This window comes from Arachis stenosperma, chromosome 8, assembly GCF_014773155.1.
Source record: "Arachis stenosperma cultivar V10309 chromosome 8, arast.V10309.gnm1.PFL2, whole genome shotgun sequence".
NCBI classification, from domain to species: Eukaryota; Viridiplantae; Streptophyta; class Magnoliopsida; order Fabales; family Fabaceae; genus Arachis; species Arachis stenosperma.
The window spans coordinates 54,756,617-54,783,139 of record NC_080384.1 but is presented as its reverse complement, the minus strand read 5'-3'; the positions used below and the strand labels follow the sequence as shown (position 1 = coordinate 54,783,139).

Genomic DNA, 26,523 nt, shown 5'->3' with positions numbered 1-26,523 from the left:
GACAATAACGGGCCGATCCATAGAGTAGCCCAATGAGGCTCATGGAAGGATAGTATCGTAATACCCAAGTTCTAAAACACATGAAAATAGTGAAAAAAAAAAAGGGAATGCGATTCTCCACTGCCACTGGAGTAAGACTAAAAACTCATCGCTCTTGTTCCATCACGCAAAAATCAAATAGCAATCTTCTTGTTTTAGCTTCTAGTTTCGCATCGTGTAGATTACTGCTTTCAGGTGATTTTTTATTTTCCAGCTGATTTGTCCCATTTGTTACTCTGTTTTACGATGCGTTTTTTCATTTGTCCCCTTTCTGTTTTGCTCGAGAAGAATGGGAAAAGACTCAAAGCCAAAGGAGTCTGGAAAGGGAAAGGGGAAACAAGCAGCAAGTGGAAGTGATGAGAATGCTTCTAAGGGCAAAGGAAAAGGTGCCAAAAGTGCAGATGGGCTTGGTACCTGCACCTATGTCAAAGGTAGCATATGATTTGCCACTTTATTGGATTTTTCTATCGCTGCTGGTGTATTCATATTAAATGCTTTTTATTTGGTGCAGCAAGGCACATCCTGTGTGAGAAGCAAGGTAAGATTAATGAGGCATACAAGAAGCTGCAGGATGGTTGGCTTGAAAATGGAGATAAGGTCCCACCAGCAGAGTTTGCAAAGGTAATTTTCTTTGAGTTTAATTGCATTTGGTAGGGTTCTTAAGTTAGTGGGTGGTCTGTTCAAACATCATTTGCTAATGTAGCATTAGCAATATATGATTCCATATATCTGCATCATTTGTTCATATTTCTTTTTAAGTTGTGATTGAGTTTTCAGTTCATTGTGGGACTAAGAATCTTATTTTGGCTTGAGTATCATAAGCATGAATATTTTCCTTCAAAATTGCTCCAGGGATTGGTGCAGAATTCTTGGAAAGAAGAAATAGGAATCTATTCATTTAGAATAAACTACCCCATTGCTGACCACGAAAGATTTAAATACCCACCATTCTAACCATGAAATATGTAAACTAGCTTGACACCTACAAGAGATTGGATTATTTTGACAAAACTACCCAAAATGAGTAGTTTAAGGGTAGTTTTGCAAAACCAATCCAATCTCGTCATGGTTAGACTTGCGAGTGCTTGAGTCTTTCATAGTTGGAAATAGTAGTTTATTCGTTCATTAAAATTTCTCTACACGTATAAATGTTTTTCCGTTTCAATTGTTTTACATCTAGAATATTTCACTCTGCAAACAGGTAGCCCAGGAATATTCTGAATGTCCATCAGGAAAGAAGGGTGGAGACCTTGGATGGTTTCCACGAGGAAAGATGGCTGGACCGTTTCAGGATGTAGCATTTGCCACGCCTATTGGAGCCACCAGTGCTCCATTCAAGTCAACGTATATCCCTTTAACTCATTGTTATTCCCTTGATTCCCACTCCTCACACAAGCACCTAGCTCCTTCTCTTCCTCTATTTAGGCAGATATGTTAATGATTGTTTTGATAATGATGTATTGATGTTGCAGGCATGGGTACCATATTATATTATGTGAAGGAAGGAAGAACTGATCACTGAATAAGAACAAAGCTGAATTTCGATGGCTTTGAAACCCTAAACTGTTGTATGATTGGGTGTTGGTTCCTTTTCTTTTTGTGAATGTGGTTTGATAAGTTAAACCAACAGATTTGCCGTATGCACAATGATCTTGCTTTCGACTACCTGGATAATTGACAGCATCTATGTCACTCTGGATGGTTTTTCACTTTTGCTTCCCAAGCTTGGATGTTGATACATGATAGATTTTGCTACTATCTTAATTAGAATTTCCTTCTGCCCCTTTCATATTTCTCCTCTATTTTTCGTGTCTGCTTTTGCTATAATTTAAAAAGGAAGAAATGTAGTAAGCAACTTTGCTTAGAAGAAACATGTTGTTCCTCGAGTGATCCACCATGTGTTAAACACGACGAAGAAAAAATGAATGAATTTTAAAAATTTACCATCCTGAAGCACACCCCAAACACAGAGTGACAGAGGTTATGTCCAGTGATAAAAAGTCATCTTGATCCTATTTTATGGAACGAACCTGGATCCTATGTTATGTTTAGTCAGTGCAAGTCATCATTCATCGACTTCGCTTTGAGGTTTCGAAATGATCCAACTGGCAACATCATTTTACCTCGATTATAATCTGATATGAAACGCATACAACTGCCTAAACTTGCTAATATTCAAAGAAGGAACGACTGAACTAAAACAACTAAAGGATGGTTTATCACATTCAAATCACCATAACCGTTTCAAGAGAAGCTCAGCTGTGTTGTACTATTGTTTGCCTCAGAGAACTAACGATGTGCCAGTATTTGTCAAGAGAGCATAACTTCATGCAATTTAGTTTATCGTCCTAAAATAGTAATGGCACACAGATTTATATTATATAGTTTGCGCATATAACAATATAAAGATTAAAAAGAATAACTAATTCTATTGTACAACAAAATTTGCAAAACTTTCAGCTGAGTTGACAGGCACAAAAGCATGCACAAGCATAGCTTGCTACGCATAGTTATGTACAAGCTTAAGACCCCAGCTCATATCCTCACAGTGCCTAACATGTGGAACAAGTTTACCGGTGTCAATTCCTTTCTTAGCCTTGCAGTCATAAAAGGGAGGAGCATGGAAACATGGCTCCATCGACATAGCACGTTGACAAGGAGGATCTGGAGCTGTTTTATTCTCAGGCTTGTATAGTATCCATGGTTTTAAACCTCCCAGTCCCTGTGCCACATAGCCAAAAGTAGACCATGAGCTAGTAACCAACACATCGGTTAAGCTTAAGAGGTACATTTCTGCCCAAGCTTTTTGGTTGTGCATCTGATTCTCAGTTTGTTGATATCCTTCATGGCTTGGCTGGAAAACGCCAACTGCTTCTCCCGTCGTGGTGGGAAATTCCCAGTACATATCTCTGACCTTTTCGGAATAACCAGAGCTTAAGGATGTCATGAGTACTGCTTTCGACTTCGGCTTTCCTGATGAACTAATAGTAGCCTGCTTCCTGTTAACATCGGGTAATAGATTCTCCTTGAAAACACAAGCTAAGATCTGATCCAATACATGTTGAAATGGACCTGTTCCGGTGTCAAACACTCTAATCTGTATGCCTACTCTCTCATCCACATTAGCTAAATAAGCTTCATAGTATCTAATGACTAGTCCCCATACTCTATTTGTGGGGTGGAACAGATACCTAGCTAAGAAATGGAAAACTGTTTCCCTATTTGGAAACAGCTGATTCAGTTCCTGCTCAAAAGACGGCATCAAGAATAGCGACGGAACGAAGTAATTATCTGTTCTGACTAATAACCAAGGTACCTGATCAAGAAAACGTTGGTCTTCATCGCAGAAGAATAGCTTGTCTTGATCGTCATAGTCATGCGCTAGATGAAGGTACACAAAAGAAGGGACTGCAGATGCTGTAACTGATTTATCCTTGATCATTTTCCCATAGCAGTGAGCAGATTTCTGATTGAGATCATGGAATTGAGCACGAAGAGGGAAATCGGGAGGAAGGAACCAGGAAGCGTCTGGGAAGGGCTCGCAAAAGAGATCAGTCATGTCAAGTCCCGGATCAATCAAGAGAACACGGTTGGTGAGGAGAGCATAAAGGAATGCAGAAGCAATGGTCAATATCCTATTCCCTAAACCGCTGTATGAAATCCACACTACATATTTACAAGCAGCCGAAGATGACTGGCTTGGAACGCCGGACCTCAGATCTTTCACTGTTTTATTGTAGGATTGAGTATAAGGTCCACATTCTCTGTGGAGCGCTTCATATTTTCTTAATCTAGAAATGAGGTATGAAGAAGGTTTTGCTGATAATCCTTTGCGATTAATGAGCGAATCATATCTGCTTAGACAAGAGGTTTCATCGAATCCAGCAGGTAGAAGACCAGCAAGCAGCTTATCTGTTTGAGCATCGTCACTCCAACCTAGCAGCAATCAGAAAACAGGAAATGAGTTGTAAAGTGTAAACCCTACCTAGATCACAAGAGAAAAGCAAGAAGAAGAAGCGTACGGGGCACAGATATGGGGACGGCGTCGGAGGGAGGATCTCGAAGGACGAGGGAGAGGGAGAAGACGACGGAGAGGATGATTGTGGAGAAGACGCACAAACCGGCGAGGCGCATCATTATCCTGGAAGGGCATTTCTTCTGCTCCTGATGATGATTCCTGTGATGAACCCTCTTCATCAACAACCACTGCTGCACTCGCCACTTTCCTTCTCTTCTTCGATCTCAATCACACACAACTTGCACTCGTCACCACGCTATTTTCGGGATTCCTTCCTTCTATACAACTAACTCATTCTTGCTATATATTTTCCAACAATTTTAATTCGATTAAATAAATAAAATTACTACTAGCACTATGTTAATATGTTCTCCTGGAAAGAAGGGGAAAAAAGAAAGAAAGGATCAAAGAAGCTGAATGTATTTTATTTTTACCTTATTTAAAAACTCAAAAGCTACTATTGTGTCATTAATCTTGGAGGTTAATTTTGACGTATTATTAGTTTATTATGCCATAACCAACCTATCAATTTTGATAAACTAAGCTGGCAAAAAATTCACCTCGAGCCTTTGACAAAGAGCTTTTTACCTTAATTGAAAGGTGTCATTTGATGATAAATATTATCATTTTTCTTTTCATGGTTACAAAGTTTGTTTACAACTTAACAGCTTTGCTGAATTTGCTTCTATATCTAAACGATTCTTTCATAGGTATTCTGACTAGCAAGGTATATCTTTCCCTTTTCTAAGGATTATTGACAATTACAAATTCACCAACTCCACTTGTCACCTCAATGGAACTGCAACCAGGAGCTCTTGATTGTTTGATCTGATTCCTAGCAATCATCTTGTTATTCCACATCCTTTTATCTGCATAAATATTGGACAAAGCAACACTATCACCCACATAGTCAGGGTCCAACTTGAGCAGTTTCTCCCGAGCTTCTGCAGCTAGCTCCAGTTCACCATGGAGGCTGCAAGCCCCCAGCAAGGTTCGCCAAATGACTGCATTAGAGTGCACCGGCATCTCCATAATAAAGTAATATGCGTCTTTTAGACAACCACCTCTACATAAGAGATCCACCATGCAGCCAAAGTGGGCCTCTCTAGGCCGAATGCCGTAATCCTCGGTCATACTTCTGAAATGTTGCTTCCCTTCCTCAACCAATCCTGCATGGCTGCAAGCCATTAAAACTCCTATGAAGGTTACATCGTTTGGGACTATGTTGAAGCCCGTGTTCATTTCTGAGAAAAGCTCAAGAGCTTCATATGCTTGACCATGCAGCGCATGCCCCACAATCATGGACGTCCAAGTTGTGACATCTTTGATCTTTGTGCTGTCAAACAATCTCCTTGCTGTAGTGATATCCCCACATTTAGCATACATGTTAATGAGAGCATTATTCAAGCACAAATCTATTTTCAGCCCTCCTTTGCGCCGGATGAAATTATGAATCGAATTACCCAGTTCCAGTGCCCCAGTATCAGCACATGCAGAGAGAGCAACTGTTACTGTGACTTGATCAGGTTCGACATTGTCCATCTGCATCATCCTGAACGTCTCTAAGGCTTTGTTGGGTTTATGATTGTCAACATATGCAGAAATCAAAGAGGTCCAACATACAATGTTCTTAGTGGGCATTTCATCAAATACTTGGTGGGCACTGCACAGGTTTCCCCCTTCAGCATACACTTTCAGAAGTGATGTCTGGAGTTGGACTATGTCTTTGTATCCAAATTTTGTGATGAGACCATGCAATTGTTTTCCATGGATTGAGGAATGTCTCTTGTTGCAGGCTTTGAGGGCAAACAGGAAAGTGAAGCTGTCTATTGAGTTGAAAGTGGTTCTTTCTCTCATCAAATATCTGAAGTGTAGCAGCACTTTGGTGGGGTTGTTGCCATCAAGGTACTTCTTAAGGGTCTGGTTTGGCTTTGGTGGCTTGAGGATATTGTGGAACTGGGCTTTGCGATTCGACGTAGACATGGGTACATAAACCAACTTGTTCACACTCCTTTGAACCAAAGGGGTGAACCATTTCAAGGGTGTCATGAATGAACCGTGTAAGTGACTCACAAATACGAAACAACAATGCTATATGGTTAGGTTAATGTACTGCTTCAACTTGCCAAGCAATCTTATTCTGACGTCCTTTTATTTTTGCAACTCATTGTACATGGAAAATCTGATATCATGCATTGATGAATATACTTTCGTTGACACTTTTGGCCAGTATTCATAGCAGAAATGTTCTATTTTTTCATTTTTATTTTTATTTTATTGTTTGTCGAAACCACAGATATCCTCCTACTGGGCAATCATTCTAGAGTGCAATACAACTCTTTGGGTAGCAAAACTTTTCCTTGTGAGTTTTGACACATCTGCATACTGGGGCTTGAATTATGAAATCTCTGATTCAACTAGCACTACCTCCTAATTCAGCTGTGCTTATTGGTCTAATCTATTTAGAGCTGTCGAATTTTTTTTTTCTTTTTTTCTTGAAAAACAAAAAAGGTGCTGATTAAGAATGCTGAATATCATCTTCTTCCATTAAATACTCAGAACACAAATGAGCTGATCTCAAATATCCATTCTCTTGATAGCCCCTAGACAATACACGATGTACCGAAGCGTTTTGCACAACCCCCGTCTTCACCATGTCTGCATGCAGCATCATTACATCAAGCATGTGCTTGTATTGGAAATGTGCTTGCAACATTATAACATAAACTAGCATGTCTGGTTGGAAACCATTATATCTCATATCCGCAAAAAACTTAGTTGCCTTAAAAATTTGTCCATTTTTGCACAAACCTTGAACTAAAATCGCATACGTCACATTGTTTGGAGAATACAGGCTGCTATGCATTTTAACTCCAGCAAAACCAGCTCCGGTTTTCTCCAAGAACAGTTTGATTGCATCAGATGTTCTTCCGTCTTTCAGAAGGCCATCAATTAAACAACTAAATGTAAACGCATTTGGTGTTAATCCTGCATCAAGCATCTCCTTGAGCAGCCTGAAAGCCTCTTTCATGTTCCCGTGCTTGCAATGCCCGTCAATCAGAGCTGTGTAAGTCACCACATCCGGCACAAGACCTTTGATTACCATTTCTGTGTACATGCCCATTGCAGCATTTACACTCCTGTTCTTGCAAAACCCATCAATCAACGTAGAATACGTTATGACATTGGGTTCAATTTTCCTTTCAACCATTTCAGAGCACACCTCAATGGCCTTCTCCATATTGCCTTTCTTGCAGTACCCATCAATCATCACATTATATGTCACAGAATTCGCAAGAACTCCTGCAGCCTCCATCTTCTGCATCAAACCCTCAGCTTCTTCGAATCTCCCCGATTCGCACAGACCCTTAATGAGTATATTGTAAGTGAAAACATCCGGAGAGATTTTAGACCTTTCCATTTCTAGCTTCCAACGCATTGCTTCTGACAAGTTCCCAGCCTTACAGTATCCATCAATCAAAGAATTATAAGCATATGCATTAGGGACAACCCCGAATTTTGCCATATACACAAAGCAATTCCTTGCCGTTTTCAGATCCCCCACCACCTTGCACAAAATATCTATCATAGTACTAAATGTGACAACATTAGGGTGCAATCCATGCCAAAGCATTTCAGCATACAACTCGAAAACCCGGATCACATTAGCTACCTTGCCATAACCATCCATGAGAGTCTTATAAGTGTACAAATTAGGCGCCACTCCGGATTCCCTCATCAAACGGAAGACGCCCTCGGCATCTCCCATTCGACCCTCATTACAAAGAACACGGATCATAATAGTGTAAACCACAACGGTTGGTTCAATTTTGCGGTGGAGCATTTCATCAAATAGCTTGCGTGCACCAACAGAATCAGCTTGGCTGCAGCAGCACTGCATCAAAATGCCGTAGCTCACAACGGTAGGGGAGAATCCACGCGACACCATGTCCCCATAGACCTCCCACAGTGAATCAAATCTGTGGGTGTTGACGAGGGCGTGAAGAAGCGCGTTGCAAGCCTTCAAGAGAGGCAAAGAAGAGACGTTTCTATACACCGAAAGAGCTTCTTGGACATGACCCAATTCGCAGAAGGCGACTATGAGGACGGAAACGAAGTTGGGGGCTTGGGAGTGGGTGAGCGCGTGGAAGAGGGAGGAGCAGGCGGTGTGGGAATTGGAGAGGATGAGTTGTTTGGTGAGTGAGATGGCTCTGGAGAAGTTGGTTTGAGAGATGACGGTTGAGGAAGGTTGAGGAGGGTGGCGTTGGGTGGAAGCGTGGTTGACGAGGCGTAGGGCAGTCGGGAGTGTGCGATTGGGACTAAGACGACCAACGACGTACTTCAACTTCCACATTGGATGGATTCATGAATCATGATTCCACCTCTTAGCATTTTAGTTACTTTATGGAGCTGACGCTAATTTCTTTTATTTTTATTTTAAATATAAAGTCTTGACAGAAAATGAGTATTGTTACATGAAAGGGGGCTAACGAGAGAGTTTAATGGTTAAGATAACTATAATTGCAAGGACTATGGCTGCCATGAAGGAGCCAAGAATCCATTTATTCCTACTCATCCTTCTTGAGATGGCTGTCAAAATCTTCTTGCTTTTATCGATATTATCATCCACTCCATGAAGCTGCATTGCATTGCGTATATGGTTAGATAGTTAGTAAGGTGATGGTACTAAATGTTGAAATGAAATGAAGTTACCGTGTTGTGGGCATGAAGTAGTGACTGGCGTTGTTGATGCAAATCTTGGAGGATGGCGGCGCCAAGCTCCTCTGTTTCCAGCATGCTTCTCCTGCTCTCCTTTATTCTTTCAGACGACTGATTCAATCTCTCTGTAGACATCACCAGTCTTCCTCTGTGATCCTGCATGATATCATCATTACATCAACTAATTAACTGCCAAAACAGAGCAAGAAAAATGATACCAACCGCCAATGTATCAGCCTGTCCCAATTCCAACAACTCATCTTTATTATTATTAGCAGCCGATGTGATTCTTTTAAGCTCACTTTTCAAGTTGTTCAAATCGGTTTTGTATTCCCTTAACTTGACAAGAAGAGATGCCTTCATGCTTGCTTGCAAACTCCTAGCTTCAAGCTCCATTTTTCGAATCTATACATATATAACAAATATCAATCACCGGACATTTCAAAATACTAACTAAAAATGACGACATGCACAAGTCTTGTTGTACCAATGTATCACCATCATCCATTCCAGCTTTTATTTCAGAAATTTTCTGCTTCTTCTGCTCTGCACCACAAAACTAATGAATTATTTTCCAAAAAGCAAATCAAAGAAAGAACTATTACGGTATTACTACCTCCATCAAGAGAAGAGGCTGCACTGCATTGTCTTGACAGATTTGAAGACAGCTCACAGTATTGACGCTCGTAACCTTCAAACACCGCACTCATTTTTCCTAATTTCCACCACCAAATGTACTTTACATTTCAATTCCATTCAAATAAACTTGATCTAAAATGAAACAATAACAATTACATGTCTTGAAATAGTGTTTAAAAAATTGATCTGAAATGAAATGATTTCCATCTATGATCGTCATTATTTTCTAATTTTTCATGTTAATTTTGTTTTCTCAAAGAAATTGAATCTCGAAAAGTTGTGGCTTTTATAATACCGTAGCTGAGATTGGCGGGAGCCTTGGCCTTAGATTGATCGGAGGAGAGGCTACGTTGCTTGTGAAATCGAAGAATCGAAGAAGAATAACAATGAAACTTGCTTAATTGCTTAAGCTTAATGCGCTTGAATTTTAATTATATTAACCTCTCTTTATATTACTTTGTTATTCCCTTGATTATTTATTTCTTTATCTAGATTAATCTAATGTGAGATCGTTAAGTCTCTACTTCCTCTAAAGATAGATACTGATTTGATATTACAAAGAAGCAGCAAAATATACAATCACTTTTTAGTTTTTACATCCTGCCCAATATAATATTATTCCAAGAAATTTGGAAACTAAAGTAGTGTCTAACACTACTCTTAATAATGGTTGCTATATACTCAAATTGAAAGGGTGTTCATCATTTAATAGTGCACATTCTATGATGCTGTAAGGGAAAGAATAAGAGTGAACTAAAAAATAATTAAATCAAATTCGAAAAAGAGATAGTAAATCAGAAAAGAATTAAATTAAATCAAAAAGAGATGAAAAATATCATTTTATTGAAAAAAATTAAAAAAAAGTATTAATCACTAAATTCATGCATAATTGATTACATTATTTTTATAAAATTCTACCCATTAATAAAAATTATTTAATTGAATTATTAGCCTATTCTGACTCATTACAAATATAAACAAACCAAGTAAGCTAAGTAGGATATCATCATTTTCACTTCGCAATTTTATGTTTATTAGTATTTGGTTAATTAAAATTTCATCTTATTATTCTACAAACTGATGAATTGTATCACATGTATCAAGCATTTATTTTATGAAGATACATACATACATACATATGCATATATAGAGCGAAAAAATTTGGAAAGCTACCTAAGGCTACACAGAGAACGTGCTCACGTTATGCAGAGAGACAGGTTAGAGACAAAAACATGATGTGAAGATGGACATGTTGTAGAGGGATCCGATCTCATATTCTATATTTCTATTAGATTATATTATTATTATAAAAACAAAAGCAGAAATTAAAATGAAAAACGATGAGCAATTAGTAGTAAATGTGTATGTGTGCGTATTTATTTTTAGAGTATATAACCATTTTGGTTCTCAAAGAATTTTAGACTGGACACTTTAGTCCCCAACTAAAATTAATTACTCGATTAGTCTCTAATAATTAATTCCGTCAGTCACTTAAGTCCTTTACTCCATTAACTCTAACGGAAGATAAAATAATCCCTGACAACTCTAACAGGAGACAAAATGATCCCTGATCTCCTTTGTTCGTAAACGATATTGTTCTCTCCCAATTTCCATTATATCTCGCATAACACTAGCAGTCAAACACTATAACTTCAAACTACACAATGCACACTCTATAAATTTAATGTTCACAAGAAAACAATTTTCAACTTGTTTTCAACAAATTCATACTCAAGAAACTAATACTTATATCTCTCAATTAGTTATCGTCTTCGATGGATCCCCTGAATCTAGACAGCAAGTCTGGTTTGTTAAGACCTGTTGCTTCGTTGCCATCTCCTTCCTCCTCTGCCTATCATCTCCATGACCATATTGTCCACCACTCCGATCGCTTCCTTCAGCTTCTTCTCCGAACCAATGTTTAGGAATCGCTTCAGTTTTCATATGAGCGGCAATGGTGACATTGCTCGTTATACTGATAGCTTGGATGCGATGTCGAAACTGTCTACCAACTTGGACTCTGAAAAAGAAAGAATGAAGCACTCGTTGTCTATTTCAAATGAGAATTTGCATATGATGTCGAATGAGAATCTTCTCATGATGTTCTAATGTCCAACAATCTATATTGCTTGTTAGAGAGTGGAAAAAGGCGTGCCCTTGGAGTAGTTGGGGAACTTGGTCTTGAGGATGTCGTGGACGTGTTGGGGTTGGAGGTGATGTTATCGAAGACGTGGAAGTGGATGCTTTTGGTGGGTGAAGTGCAGAGGAGGTGGATGTACCAATCACAAAAATTTAGGAAGTGTGTGATCCATGACATGTTGAGGTAGGTGCGATACGTGTGACAATAATTACACAATGGCTTAATCTTGGAGCTAAAGAAGATGAAGGAAAAGATGGAAAAGAAGACTGTGAATGTGAAGAATAAGAGTATGAATGTTAGGGTTATGCAAGATATGTTAAAAATTGGAGAAGAACAGTGTTGTTTTCGAATAAAGGGGTCAGGGATCATTTTGTCCATTGTTAAAGTTGTCAGGGACCATTTTGTCCCCTGTTAGAGTTGTCAGGGACTATTTTGTCCTCCGTTAGAGTTAACGGAGTAAAGGACCTAAGTGACTGACGGAATTAATTGTTAGGGACCAATCGAGTAATTAATTTTAGTTGGGGACTAAAGTGTCCAATCTAAAATTCTTTGAGGACCAAAATGAGTATATACTCTTATTTTTAATATATAAAAGTAGATACATAAGTTTATCCACATTATTTTTAAAATATTTTTTTCTTTTTACTAATGTCATGTCAGCAATAACATCGCTTACTTGGCAAAATATTAGAATTAACCACTCAATTTTTGCCAAATCAACTATTATTTTCAAATCAGCAAAAAAAATAAAATATACAAAAATTTGTAATCATATTTATAACTTACAAAGACATTTAATCCATATCTATATATATTTGTTATATCTCACCGTTATAAACAATACAATAAATTTAGAACTCCAATAATTAATTTGTTAATTTCTATAAATAACTTATTAAATATAATAAACATTCATATTACAAATGTAATAATAATATTAATAATCATAATAAATTTTACGTTAAAAATATTTAAATTTCATACTATTTGAACTACTTATATAAGTTTCTTATCACTATTCCTTCAAATGACATCAAATTTAGCACAAAAAATTTATTTTCGAACTACACAACATCTCAAACTTACTCAATGGAGTGTCATTCTTTGGACAATATCACCAAACAAAAAGACAATTGATTTATCAAAGTTCGCGTGGTTCATCTATGGAAAACATTAACACCCACAAATAAAGAAGAGTCTCTTTGCTTAGAAATGATTATTAGATGAAAAAGTACAAAACAAACATATTTATTATATTTTTAAATTAAATTTATGAAAAAAATACTTTAATTATTTTTGTTTTTTATACTTTTTATATTATTTTATAATACTTTATATATAATTGTATTTTAATATCGTTAAAATTATACTTTTTTAATATGCTATTCATGGTTCCTTTTTAACTAATTATTAACTATGATTTACTAACATTGCAGGGAACACATATGCATATAATTGTGAATAGAAATATGATGAACAAATTCAAACATTTGTTACAAGAAGAAAAAAAATCTATATTATAAAAAATTTAAAAATAGAAGATGCAAATGATTTGTATAGGGCAATGAAAGATACAATGAAAGCAAACTTTTCACTCACAATGTGAAAGAAATTAAAGATCCAATTTTGAACATTTTCCAAGACTATTTTGAGTTTGCATCACTTGAGTCTAACAGAGTGAGTCAAAGAAAAATATTAACAGGTAATTTCATTTTATACTATTTTAATTATTCTTATTAAAAATAAATTATTCAAAAAAAATCTACACATTTTTATTCTTTTTATTATAGATGTCATTGAAAAACTACATTAAGAGATTAAGAAGAAAAAAAACTATACAAATTCAATACACATCTTTGGAAGAAAAACATAGATGCAAAGATGGAACAAACAATATAATAAAAAGTGTTTATAACTCATAAATAACATACTTTCGCAAGAACCTACGACAGAAAGAAGAAAACAATAATTCTAACAATAACCAATGAAGAAAAAGGAGGATGAGCGCCACATAAAAAGACCAAGTCCATCAACTAAAATAAATGCAAAAATTAAATTATCAAATAAAAATATTATTTTGTACAACTCCAACATACAAATCTTTTATATTACAAATTATATTAAATAAAATACTTTTTAAATTTAACTTTAATTTACACATATTTAATTTAATTTTACAAAACATATTTATTTTTAATATTTATTATATACTATTATTAATTTATCGTCCGCACATTGCGTGAATCTCATTAGTTTTCAAGAAAAATAGAATATAAGCATAACCAAATTTGATGCTTTTTCTCTCGGTCGTTGGGCATTTGTCATTTGCCATGTATTGTGGTCTACGTGCTTTATGTTGAATATCTTATTCAAGAAAAATTTTGACATACTCTACTCATAAATCAAAGGGTAAATCACACACACAGAGGTATGAGTCTTTGATTCACGATTAGAGTGCATATATATGTTTAACCTGATTGATTTAATGGCAATAATTGCATGCATATATGATATATATCCACTCATTTATGCTTTCATTGCATATAAACTGGTAAGTTATATCTAATGTCATTGTGAGACAGCAAACACGTATGCTAACTAAGACAACGCGCTAACAATATCTAACAAATTAAACGTGGTTGTCATTATTTGAAATCAAAGCACATTATTACCCAACAACCATTAATAATTCAGATTTTTCTAACAAGAATCTCTTGCTAATACCCTAATCACTTAATATTCTCTACTCTCTCTCTCTCTCCCTCCGTCAATATATATACTGGAAAGAGAAGGTGAGTATATTATTTTTGTACAAAGATTTCTACTCATCAGTGATGCTTCAAAGTTTTATTCTTCTGGCAAATTGTATATATAAGCAATGAAATAACTACATTATTAATATTTTAAGGGATATTTATTATTGTCGTCATCAAATAATTTCGTTACCTTTTTTTTTTCTTTGATAAGTTTTCACCCTCTCGGAAATCTCGAACATGGAAAAGAAGTTACAGAGACTCAAAAACAACAAAACAAGCACACTAAGAAATAAAAATAACAATAACAACCAACAAACAACAAGCAACAGACAACAAATAATAGAAAAAAGTTGAACCTAATTTTTCTAAAATAAAAAAATTGATAAAATACGTAATTATTCTTAAATTAAGATAATAAAACACACACGTTTCATAAAAATTATAAAATTAATGGTGAATAATTTTATACTTTAAAAAATATAAATTCTAAAAAAAATGAATAGTGAATATTGAATTTAGATGTTCTAAAATACAAAGGATTACCAAAAAAAAAAAAAAAAACCCTTAGCAATAATATTCATTATTTTGAGTATCTAAGCGTTGTAAGGAATATAGTATAAGAGAGTGGAGAGATCTAGTGATCTAGCATTGATTATTTATACATGATGAATGGCGCAACATAAGCGAGTGAAATAAAATAAGAATCGTTGGAAGAAATGGGTGTTGGACACATGTCGGGGTGGCACCATAGTTGATTCTGCCGGAAACCAATAACATGGATCGTAGATGCTGAGGGAGCGAGCTAGCAGGCTCCCATTATTTTCAATTTTTCATTTAATCATTGCAACTCCTGTCACGTACCAATAATGGGCCAAGACACCCTCTCCGCTCAGAAGAGGGCCACCGCCACCGCCCTCCCCACCACCACGGCACTTGCCGCCTCCAATGCAAGACGCAACCCACCCCGCTCCCGCCAGATCTCCAAAACCTTCAACAACATCAAGATCACCATCCTCTGCGGCTTCGTCACCATCCTCGTTCTCCGCGGCACCATCGGCGTCAACCTCGGCTCCTCCGACGCCGACGCCGTCAACCAGAACCTCATCGAGGAGACCAACCGCATCCTCGCTGAGATCCGATCCGACTCCGACCCTAACGAACCCGACGAGCCCGACATCGCCCTCAACGCCAGCTCCTCCTTCTCCCTCGGCCCTAAGATCCGCAATTGGGACCGCGAACGCCAGCAGTGGCTCCAAAACAATCCCGAATACCCTAACCTCGTTCGCGGCAAGCCACGGATCTTGCTCCTCACCGGATCCCCGCCCAAACCCTGCGATAATCCCATCGGCGACCACTACCTTCTCAAATCCATCAAGAACAAGATCGATTACTGCAGAATTCACGGCATCGAGATCGTTTACAACATCGCGCATTTGGACAAGGAGCTCGCCGGTTATTGGGCCAAATTGCCGATGATTAGGCGGTTGATGCTCTCACACCCTGAGGTCGAGTGGATTTGGTGGATGGACAGTGACGCCTTCTTCACCGACATGGTTTTCGAGCTTCCCTTCTCCAAGTATGAGAATTACAATTTAGTCCTCCACGGTTACCCTGATCTCTTGTTCGAGCAGAAGTCTTGGATTGCCGTCAATACTGGTAGCTTCCTCTTTAGGAATTGCCAGTGGTCCTTGGATTTGCTTGATGAGTGGGCCCCCATGGGCCCAAAAGGACCCATCAGGGAGGAAGCCGGCAGGATCCTCACTGCCAATCTCAAAGGCCGCCCAGCATTTGAGGCCGACGATCAGTCTGCCCTCATATATCTCTTGCTGTTCAAGAAAGTGTGGATGGAGAAGGTTTTCCTTGAGAATTCTTACTATCTGCACGGCTACTGGGCTGGGCTTGTCGACCGCTACGAGGAGATGGCGGAGAAGTATCATCCGGGGCTTGGCGACGAGAGGTGGCCGTTTGTGACGCATTTCGTGGGCTGCAAGCCTTGTGGGAGCTATGGGGATTACCCTGTGGAGAGGTGCCTCAGCAGCATGGAGAGGGCCTTCAATTTCGCTGATAATCAGGTGCTCAAGCTCTACGGGTTCAGTCATCGCGGGCTTTTGAGCCCCAAGATCAAGAGGATCAGGAATGAGACTGTCACTCCTTTGGAATTCGTAGACAAGTTCGATATAAGGAGACATCATCCAAGCACCACTCAATCAAAGAGCTAGTGATTGGTGAGAAACATGTTTTGGTGATGATTGATGATGTTACAGGGCAATAATTAGAATTGGAATTTGATTATTTCTTGTTGTTGACTTGTTGGCTCGGATTGCCCCTTTTGTGAACTGTTATAGGATGAAATTCTTTCATAAGTTATATATCTCCCTGTTACCATGTTTTTGAGTAATCAGTAAGCAAAAACAAATTTTATTTACGGAGATGAATGATTGATATGCTTGTATACTGAGCACCCACATTGTATTCTCTCTTCTTCTTGGCCATGAATTCATGCCCCTAATTTATTCTTCCATGTTTGGAAGTGAATCCTTTTGATATATTGCTATGAATGACATGCAAATTCTGTTATTCGACTCATTCACATTTACTCTGTCAATTGTTGTCTTATTGTTGCAAAAGACAATTGTTTCTTTTCGTCTTATTTACAGCTTTCATTAGGAGTTTGAATGCACTGTACCCAATCTTGTGGAACTAACCAACCAGAATGCATTCTGAAGCTATCTTGAAACAAATATTCCTTTCAAATTTTATTTGATTCACTTGTGCTTTAAAGCAGCAAATTTATCAATGATTATTCATGAGTGTAGAGCAATAATTTGCTTTTAGTATTCTTCGAACCTTACTCTTCTACAGCTGATGGTTTAGTTCAGAGAAGCATTGAAGGATTCTCACCAATCAATCTATGTAGTCATGAAAATCCTTAGCCAACATACGAACAGAACCACCAGCATATGAATGAACATTGCAGCTGAGGAGTAAATATGGGAGAAAAAAATGTTGCTGTAGTTGTGGACATTCCGGGATGTGTAAGCTCTGCAAATTTGTCTTGTTGCATCATAAGATGATGATATTCATGTCTAGATAATTTAAGGCTAACATAGTTTTCGAATACATTTGCCATGTATTTATGATCTAATCAGGAAGCTTAGTAATCCACTAATTATTTGTCAATGCAGTAATCGTGATCTACATTAGGGTTGGCTGTCTAATAGTCTAATAAAAATTAAAAATCACAGTTCTACCTCTTCTGTACCATGCAAAAAATAATAATTCAAAAAATAAAATAAACAAAATATTATCATCTTCTGTTGGTTGTTCTATCTACATCTGTATCTATATCTATACTATGATTAACATTAGCTGCAAAACCTGCATTTGAACCCATAGTTGTTAGCTGCAATGACTTCTGCCGCAACACATGGTTTTCAGGATCATTGTTTTTCTTCTTTCCTTCATACCTTATCCACTGTACCCTTTCATGGTACATGGGAAAGAACTTCATCTGAATTGCTGAGTATGAAAAGTATGGTATAAGTGTTGAGAACACCACAAAGAATGTCACAAACCAATAGGAAGGTGAAGGAGCCAGCGTCTCAATGAAGACTTTGTATGCATTTCCTGAAATCTTGGAAGGCATTGCTCCGTACACAAGGAGGAATAGATACCACAGAGCAATGGAACCCCAGATGAAAATGTGTTGAATCAATGTGAAGTATCTTATAGTAAGTGCCATCTGCAGGTTCACAATCCAAACTACACAAGTGTACATGGTTGCTCCCAATATATCACGCCCTGCGGTTCTTCCCTTTTCATCGAAGGCCTGAACCTCCATTGCTTTTATGCAAAAGAAGAAAACCATTGTCGCACTAATGAATCCATTGAGCATCCAGCTGAGGATCCGGCGCCAGCGGAAGAGGACATTTTGCACTCCTTGTTGGTATAATTTAGGAAACTGCCATGTGGGAATGGGGAAAAAAAGGAATTATCATCACTAATTGGATATGAGAACCAGGAATGCAGGATTAGAGAAGATAATGCTAATTAGATATAGTGAACATTGGTTTACCTTTAGACAGTACCTCGCGGATACATCCTGATCAAAGACCCCAAGGGCAATCACGGGAAGCGACGAAAAGAGGATACTGTAGAGAGACAAAAACCAATCATTGTATGCAGGCTCTCCAGAGAAGGATGCATACACCTCGTACAAGAATAAAGTGAAGCCAAATGTGATGTTCTTGTAGAAAAAGTAACAAATCTGTCGGAAAAGGATGAACAAGTTAATAAGATCATCTTTTGAAACCAGCACTAATAGAATGTTGGGATCCATATATTAGTGCCGCAATACCATTGATGATATCCTCCGGTAACACCAATGACCATGTACAAGAAGCAATCTTTCCAAATACCAGAACTGTGCGATTGCAATATCACTGGACATCACAGCCTGGGGAAAGAGACAATATAGCAATGTCATGATATCAAAGTGCAAGACAAACATAAAAGAAAGCATGATGGTTTGCCAGTTTATCCATACCTGCATCCCTTCGAAACCACTGATTCCAATCCCTATATCTGCTTCTTGAAGCATTCCCACATCATTAGCTCCGTCACCAATAGCTAAAGTTGTTTTACGGGTTCCAGATTTGACTAATTTAGTAACCTTCAAGAGAAGAATATGAAAACAAAAAACTAAAATTTTAGCCAGGACTTGTTAAAATTAAGAAAAGAAATGAGGAGCCGATATCAAATAGTGGGGAAAAAACATAGTCAGTGTCTCATAGAACATGGTGAAACATACCAGTGCCTTTTGCTTGGGTGACGAGCGACAGCAGATAACTGATGCACAACGAATTGCGAGCTCCAGAAACATGTTATTCATATTATCGTCCAGAGCATATGCAAGTGACTTTCCATCAATAATCAGAGCAAATGCCTGCTGAGAGGCTCCTCTGGATGCAGTAAGCTGGAGAGCAGCTTCTGATATCTGACGGTGGACACTTTCCCTTGATGCCTAAAACATGCATGAATTCACACCAAAATATTAGGATTGAGTATACTGTTTCATAAGGATATTGACACACTATGCAATCCCATCTAGCAACTGTGAAGAAATCTTTTAAAGGGTGAAAAAAACAGAAGGAATTAGAGAAAATTCAGTGTGTCTCATGGTTTAAAACAAAGTCAACGAGCTTACATTGTCTAAAGAATCAAAAGTGAACTATACCAAGCAAATTCAGTTACTAATGGACGAACCCATAAAACATAAGTTCAACATCATTTTAAGGGATGGCATTTACCTTGGAAATAGCCATCTTGTCACCACCCTTCTCCAATGCTTGAATTTCTGGAGCATCCAAATGAATTATAATCTGTCTCATCCCTTGTCTAAGCAAACTACAAGAAAAACTGCAATAGTATGTTTGTGTTAAATGTCTTGAAAAGTGATTCTCATGCTGAAGCCAATGAATGAACAAAAAGAAATAATCACAACATTTACCCAATATTAATGGCAGTCTCCATTTTGTCCCCAGTTAAAACCCAAATCTTAATTCCAGCACGAGCAAGCTTTTCAATGCAATCAGGAACCTAGAAAAGCAATATTGTGAGGAAGAACTTCAAGCTGAACTTCAATCCATAAATCTTCAAATTTAATTGGGTTTGCCCTGTAACCTACCCCATTTTGTAGCTTGTCCTCTACAGCAGTGGCACCTAGAAGGATTAGATTCCTCTCAATTTTATTTGATACTTCCTCAATTAGCGTCTCCTGATCTGCAGTAACTGAATTTTTCGCTTCGTAAAATGCATTATTGAACTCCTTGTATTCATTCTCATCAAGTTCACGATAGGCCAGTATCAGGGTCCTTAGACCTGCATCAGCATATTGCTGCACATGCTCCAAGGTTTTATCTTCAAACTCTCTCCCATTCAAGGCAAGCCTTTCAAACATGACACTGCATGAAAATATGACTTATGGAGTTATGGTAAGTCATCAGGTTAATGCAAGGGTAAGAACAATATACTAAATGCTGAGGATAATTTTATCACAAACCTGTCAGCACCTTTACAGAGTAGCGAAATTCTCCCTTCTTCATCTTTTACTATTACCGACATTCGCTTCCTTGAGCTATTGAATTCTAATACATTAAGAAGCTGGTACATTCTGCAAAGGATATTTATTAACTGTATCTCTTATCAGCAATAAATGCAATAGCTATGAACAATAATTGAATTACAAAAAATGCATTCTGACCGGACAAAGGAATTTAAAGGAAAAAAATACTGACCTTTCCACTTTGTCTCCAGAAACTGGATCCCATTCATTAACTGATAAACTAGTCTGAGTCCTTTTAAAGAATTCAAAACCAATTTCTTTAGCAGAAATCACAAATGCAGCTTCATCTGGAGATTCAGCCTCATATGAGACATTTCCTGTATCTTCATCCACTTCCGGTATGGCGGTGTGACAGATTGCCAATACGCGAAAAAATTTCTGTATAACATCTGCATGAGGCTCATTAACCCAGTTCCCATTCATTATCCTTTCATCCGTAAAGTTAAAACCTTTGATGCGTGTTTTTCTATCAGAAGACTTCCTGTTTTCATCTGATTCTGATTCTGTCCCATAAACCTGCTCATGAGTCAAAGGAGAACCAATTTTTCTATCCATGGCCTGCTCAACCTCTGTAACACCTCGGCCATAAGCTACTCCAGCAATGGAACATTTGATGAACTCCATTGAGTTGCAGGTCAGAGTTCCAGTTTTATCAGAAAGTATAGTATCAACTTGGCCTAGTTCCTCATTCAAGTTTGAAGTGCGGGCATGGGCTGGCTTGTCTGCTTCTTCATAGTACATATGGACATCTTGATTGATGAAGATGCTTTGAAGGACTTTCACCAATTCGATAGAAAAATACAAGGAGATAGGAATGAAGAAGCCGTATAACATTAAAGCAGTCAAAAAATGAAATATGGCAGCTGAAGCAACTCTTTTTGGATCAAAGAATATCGTGGAATCATCGGGCCTCAGATACCATCTTTTCATCACCCCGTTGTCCAAGTCATCCTTAGTTGCAATGCCAAAGAGAATAGATCCAACAAATGCAATTAGAAACAAAAGACAAAACAAGAAATAAATAATTCTGTCCATCTTTCTCTCAATTTTGCTTCTTTTCGAAGGGGGGTCAGTAGAGTTTTGAATGACCTTGGTGTCATGACCAGTGAAGATGATGGCTCCAAATACATAGTCTGTATTACGAAGTTTGGAGTCTCTCAAAAGAAGTTGCTGAGGAGAAAGGGGATATTTTTGCTCTTCAAACTCCAGGCTCCCAATAAATGAGTACAAATTTGCATTTGGGTCTTCACATTTAACTACAGCCTTAAAATCACGGAAGTTGGAGTCGTCCTGTAAGGAAGAAGTTACGTCCAATCCTTGTTTTAACTTCAAATTTGTCTCTCCATCTAAGTTCATGGTCTCAACATAACACACTGCATCCTCATAACTAGATGAAAGCAATAGGAGGTCTGCAGGGAAAAAATTATCCTTCTCTACCTTAACTATATTCCCCACCCTCAGATTCTTCCATTCGGTATATTCAAAAACACCATCACCTTTATGCACTTTGACTTTTCTATTGTTCACCTCAATATCCTGCAGAATTAACCCATTAGCCAAAGTATATACCAACTTGAAGCTTGCCATAATGCCATAAACATTAACCTTTTTCCTATTCCCAAACCATACCGCATAATGATCATCAAATAGACAATGCAGAAATTATAATCTTTAGTTAAATGCTAAATGATCCTCAAGCAACATGTCTAGCTGTTTATCCCATTTCAAGGATAAGATACATAGAACTGTTTGATCGTTGTTTGATTTCCATTATAAATATTATATTACACAAGTAAAAAAATAAATAAACCATGACCAACTTTGCACTGAACTTAAGGATGCATGTAATGTTGCTGACCACAATTTTGTTATAGAAAACTGTACAAGACTGAATCCAAGAGATTATTTAGAAGATACTAGAATTTATTATATTGAATAAGCTGTCCATGGTAGATCATGACTCATCTAAAATGACCATTTCATTTCTCTCACCAGTTTCATTAGTACTACAGTCCAATAGAATCTTTCAGTTCTTATAACCGGAATATTCCATAATCTTTGTAAAAGTTCCTGGTATTCTTCAATTCAACAGTTAAATGTCCTATAGTCCATAGATTTTACAGGGACTCTAAACTACAAATAAATAGCAAATATAAACACATAAAAGAGACCATGATTCAGTTTGAATCTAATACAAACTTCCACAGCAGGATTTAAGACAACAAGCTGAAGGAATTGTAATTGTCATTGACGTTATAAAATCAAATTCACAATCACAATAGAGTAATAGTCTAATAGAGCACCTGTGTCTTGCGACGCCAATCTTCAATACCCTCTTTGATCATGGTCGCCCCAACGATGACACAGAGAGGAACGATTGCGCTGACAGCAGTGTAAGGAGCAAGCTTTGTCATTGCCAAGACACCAATGACCAAGAAATAGAAATTAGCAACCCTCCTAAACTGCTCAAACAGTGACTTTGGCAAGAAACTGACAGCAGTATATTTTGTGGACCTCACAGAATTATCTGAATAATTTTGCATAACCCCTTCCTCATTGCAGAACACCACCCTGGAAAAACCCTGCCCCCCAATCTGTGAATGTTCTCCCTCTAAGGTTCCTTTACCACACAATGCAAATGAATAGATCTTGCTCAAACGGATCTTCCTCATCCTCCTACGACCCCTCATTCTTCTTTGATCTAATTCTAATTAATCCAAATACAACCTGCATAAAAATAATTAAATGAACTAATTGATCTTCCTCAAAGAAAAAGTCTATGAGGACGATTCCAAAACGAGTGGCGGCAGCAGCCAAATTGGGAAGCTTCCCCCAATTACCAGAAAGAGCAAAGGAGAGGACTTTCTAGTCAACAACAAAGAACATTGACATACCCAATTACCCACTAAAGTAAACACACAAGTTTTGAAGCAAAACAACACAAGGACCGCACAAAGGTTCTAACTTGCAACTATACAAACAATTAAAAGGAAGAAAGAAAATCACATTCACGTATGATGATGCCGCGCCAAGTGTCCTATGAAAAGTAGAGAGAGAGAGAGAGAGCAGGAAATTGTGCGAACATTGGAAGATACGAAGATCCTTAAATTTGTCTGTTTGGAAGGAAGACAAAGAAATGAGTAGTTATGTGTCCTGAGGAAGAAGAAACTGAAATTCGAAATCCAAATCCAAAACCAAACGCAGAAGTGGAAATGGTAACAAACTGATGAAGCATTCAGTTGACACGGTACTGCAATCTGCATAAAGCTCAAGGCGTCTCTCTTTCTGGAAAACCGTGTCGCATGATCTCATTTCCCATTTCCCTTTACACTTTTTCATTATTAATTACTTTTATTATTACGTGGATAAAAATAATTAATTCTTAGATTTGTACCGTTCTAAAAGTTTAACATTAATCAGATCATTGTGCAAATTTTTTATATTATTACTATCCCGTATTAAAATTATATACTTAATGTTATTAACTAAATGTGTTTGTTTAATCTTTTTTTAAAAAATAAATGTGATTATACATTTCAAAAAGACTATATTATTCATGTACGAATTAACAAGACTATATTTTCCAATAAAGAAAACAATTCAACTAGGTATCCTTTAAAAGTGGTACAATATTCAGCCTTTTATTATAATAATTTAAAAAATAAATAAAATAAACACATCTAAAAATTATAAATAGATTTAATATTTTTTTAAAATTAAATATACATTTAAAATACAAACTAAATAAAACTGAAATTTAAAATTTAAACTTTACTATATGAGAGAATAATATGGTCTCTACGAAAAAGAGAGAGAAAGAGTGTAAAGAAATTGGTGAAGATGACGTTATGAGAGAGGAAAAAAATAAAGGAAATGTTTTATTATAGTGATAAAAAGTTAGAGATTTTTTAGTTGATAAAGTTTAAATTAAAAGTAGTTTCTTAAAAATAGGAAATATGATTAATATTTTAAATTAAAATAATAAAATATTAAATTTAAAAACTGAGTAAAGACTGAATTTTATTGTACAAGTAGCATTTTTCTAAAGAAAAAGGCTATAATTGAAACCGTCAAAATGAATCACAACCTGGAAATAAATAAGCTTGATTTGCATTAAAAAGATAGACGAACTAAACAAGTAAAAATATAACTCGGTTATTATATTAAATATTTGCCTTCACGATCATTCAAAGTCAAACGTTGTGCTTCTATAGGAAATTAGGAATAGGACAGTCAATGTACACAATATTAGCTCATTAATCATTTTTAACAAAGTTATGAAAATATTGAGTCAATTTTAAAATTTTCAAAACAAAAATAAGTTATTTAAAATGTTAATTATAAAATAATATTTTGTTAGCACCAAATTGTAATTTATTCTTAATTTTTTTTATAAAATTATTTTGTTATTTTTGGGGTCAATTTTCATTTTCCACCATGAAATTTAGGTGCATTGAAACAATTAGAAAACAAAAAAATACGTGGGCCACAGTTTGTGTATAACGTAGGAACAAAGAAAGCCCATTTTTTCGACCAAAAAGAGAAGGCCCATTACAAAAAACTATGACCAAAAAGAGAAAACCCATTACTAGTTTTATTTGAAAAAAAAAATTAGTTTTTTTTTTTCTTTAGCTATTTGCTCTGCAGAAGAGAATCAGAGATACCCCCAAGTGATCATCAACTATCAACTCTTGTTAATTACATCATTTAGTCTTACATTCCATATTAGTTTGTTTCCTCTAGTAAACTTTAACAAATATCATTGTTTCTCAATCAATCTTTTGAAGAATTTTCATATAATTTAAAACGTGTGAACAAAAACTGATCATTTAATCTTGAACATTTCAAAGCATTTAGCTTGTAGAATTACGTAACTAATCCTTCTTAGCAAATCCAATCATGTTTTAATTTGTGTGACGTAGTTTTTAACTTGAATTCTATATATTCATTTCGTGGCCGCTCATCCCGGTTACGACAGATTCTCCAAATGAAAATGACATACTAGTCTAAATTTTGTAACTCTATGTTATCAACTACTTTGACTTTTGAATAAAAGAAACAAAATGAATGTGACGAAACTATTACAACCACATCATAATTTATTAGTTAAAACAATATAAATGTTAGAATATATTACGATCAATTAATATTGATTATAATTATTTAACATATTTAAATATTTGTTATAAGATATTATATTTTTATTATTTTAATATTTTTTTTTAGTACTTATCAACACTCTTGTATATTATATTATTCTATACAATAAAATATATAAACACATTTTTTCTACCACTCTCTCTTATCTTTCTAACCCCAAACATTCGAATATAATGATTAGTGATAATGCTACCTTGATGAGTATGCTAATTGCAAACATATGAAATCTTTATTATGCTAATTATAGCCGAAAGTTTATGTGTGAAGACAAATGCTTGCTTCCACACTTCCACTTCCACTTTCTCCAAACAAAAATCTACTTTCTCTACTTCACAAATACTAGACAACTTTTTTTTTTAATGGAAGCCAAATATATTGATCTTCGACTCCCAAATAATATTATTTATATATGTATTTAAGCTTGATATATCATTTTTAATCAACATACACTAGATTAATTTTAAACACTACAATTTAAATTTAAAAAATTCTAAATTCTAATAGTATAAAAATAAAATGTTAACTCAAAATAAATATTAGCTAAAATTAATGAAGAAAATATTGGTCTTTTAATATTTCTCTCCTTTCATATGTGAGATTTTAAATTGTAACATTTTTAGACACGATAATTAAAATTAAATAATTTATATACTATCTTAATCTTAAATTATGTAGTCTAAACAATCATTTAATTTTAATTATCGTGTCTAAAAATGACAATCATTAGGAAAGTAACTGCTTAACTTATTATTTCATTGCCAAAACATCCATACCACCATGCATTAGGATAGTAACACCTAATTAATAAAACGAAATCGTACTTAATTATTAACTATATTCGTTAAAAATATGAATAAATTATTAAATTGGTCTCTTATATTTGGATTTAATCCTGTTTTGACTTCTAAAGTTTAAAATATCATATTTA

The 26,523-nt window shown here is 36.1% G+C and overlaps 7 protein-coding genes across 8 annotated transcripts; 2 read left to right on the top strand and 5 right to left on the bottom strand.

Annotated features, from left to right (window-relative positions):
* Nucleotides 1-63: 63 nt before the first annotated feature.
* LOC130944297 (uncharacterized) lies at nucleotides 64-1,830 on the top strand. Its single transcript, XM_057872562.1, has 5 exons — nucleotides 64-234; nucleotides 328-470; nucleotides 551-660; nucleotides 1,241-1,383; nucleotides 1,512-1,830. Exons 2-5 carry the CDS (start codon nucleotides 329-331, stop codon nucleotides 1,552-1,554), a joined length of 438 nt encoding a protein of 145 aa, XP_057728545.1. The 5' UTR covers nucleotides 64-234; nucleotide 328; the 3' UTR covers nucleotides 1,555-1,830.
* A 456-nt stretch (nucleotides 1,831-2,286) lies between these two features.
* Nucleotides 2,287-4,348, bottom strand: LOC130944293 (galactoside 2-alpha-L-fucosyltransferase-like). Its single transcript, XM_057872558.1, has 2 exons — nucleotides 4,062-4,348; nucleotides 2,287-3,975 (listed from the first exon to the last, which is right to left on the bottom strand). The coding sequence occupies exons 1-2, from the start codon at nucleotides 4,234-4,236 to the stop codon at nucleotides 2,540-2,542; spliced, it is 1,611 nt and encodes a 536-aa protein (XP_057728541.1). The 5' UTR covers nucleotides 4,237-4,348; the 3' UTR covers nucleotides 2,287-2,539.
* A 302-nt stretch (nucleotides 4,349-4,650) lies between these two features.
* Nucleotides 4,651-6,125, bottom strand: LOC130944294 (putative pentatricopeptide repeat-containing protein At1g74400). The gene has a single exon (XM_057872559.1). It carries the CDS (start codon nucleotides 6,104-6,106, stop codon nucleotides 4,802-4,804), a length of 1,305 nt encoding a protein of 434 aa, XP_057728542.1. The 5' UTR covers nucleotides 6,107-6,125; the 3' UTR covers nucleotides 4,651-4,801.
* A 421-nt stretch (nucleotides 6,126-6,546) lies between these two features.
* On the bottom strand, nucleotides 6,547-8,411 carry LOC130946250 (pentatricopeptide repeat-containing protein At5g61400). The gene is made up of 2 exons (XM_057874922.1): nucleotides 6,869-8,411; nucleotides 6,547-6,715 (listed from the first exon to the last, which is right to left on the bottom strand). Exons 1-2 carry the CDS (start codon nucleotides 8,409-8,411, stop codon nucleotides 6,576-6,578), a joined length of 1,683 nt encoding a protein of 560 aa, XP_057730905.1. The 3' UTR covers nucleotides 6,547-6,575.
* A 104-nt stretch (nucleotides 8,412-8,515) lies between these two features.
* On the bottom strand, nucleotides 8,516-9,486 carry LOC130944295 (vesicle transport v-SNARE 11-like). 2 transcript variants are annotated; one of them, XM_057872560.1, is made up of 5 exons: nucleotides 9,390-9,486; nucleotides 9,264-9,322; nucleotides 8,999-9,181; nucleotides 8,771-8,932; nucleotides 8,516-8,696 (listed from the first exon to the last, which is right to left on the bottom strand). In XM_057872560.1, exons 1-5 carry the CDS (start codon nucleotides 9,484-9,486, stop codon nucleotides 8,544-8,546), a joined length of 654 nt encoding a protein of 217 aa, XP_057728543.1. In that variant the 3' UTR covers nucleotides 8,516-8,543. The 2 variants fall into 2 exon arrangements, with proteins under 2 accessions (XP_057728543.1, XP_057728544.1); XM_057872561.1 differs by having other exon boundaries at nucleotides 9,393-9,486.
* A 5,441-nt stretch (nucleotides 9,487-14,927) lies between these two features.
* Nucleotides 14,928-16,859, top strand: LOC130944920 (probable xyloglucan 6-xylosyltransferase 3). The gene has a single exon (XM_057873516.1). It carries the CDS (start codon nucleotides 15,178-15,180, stop codon nucleotides 16,528-16,530), a length of 1,353 nt encoding a protein of 450 aa, XP_057729499.1. The 5' UTR covers nucleotides 14,928-15,177; the 3' UTR covers nucleotides 16,531-16,859.
* Nucleotides 16,860-17,442: 583 nt separating this feature from the next.
* On the bottom strand, nucleotides 17,443-23,752 carry LOC130944919 (putative phospholipid-transporting ATPase 9). The gene is made up of 12 exons (XM_057873514.1): nucleotides 23,442-23,752; nucleotides 22,739-23,162; nucleotides 20,608-21,971; nucleotides 20,373-20,483; nucleotides 19,998-20,274; nucleotides 19,821-19,909; nucleotides 19,621-19,729; nucleotides 19,122-19,334; nucleotides 18,858-18,983; nucleotides 18,669-18,767; nucleotides 18,387-18,578; nucleotides 17,443-18,272 (listed from the first exon to the last, which is right to left on the bottom strand). The coding sequence occupies exons 2-12, from the start codon at nucleotides 23,123-23,125 to the stop codon at nucleotides 17,619-17,621; spliced, it is 3,621 nt and encodes a 1,206-aa protein (XP_057729497.1). The 5' UTR covers nucleotides 23,126-23,162; nucleotides 23,442-23,752; the 3' UTR covers nucleotides 17,443-17,618.
* Between the last annotated feature and the right edge of the window lie 2,771 nt (nucleotides 23,753-26,523).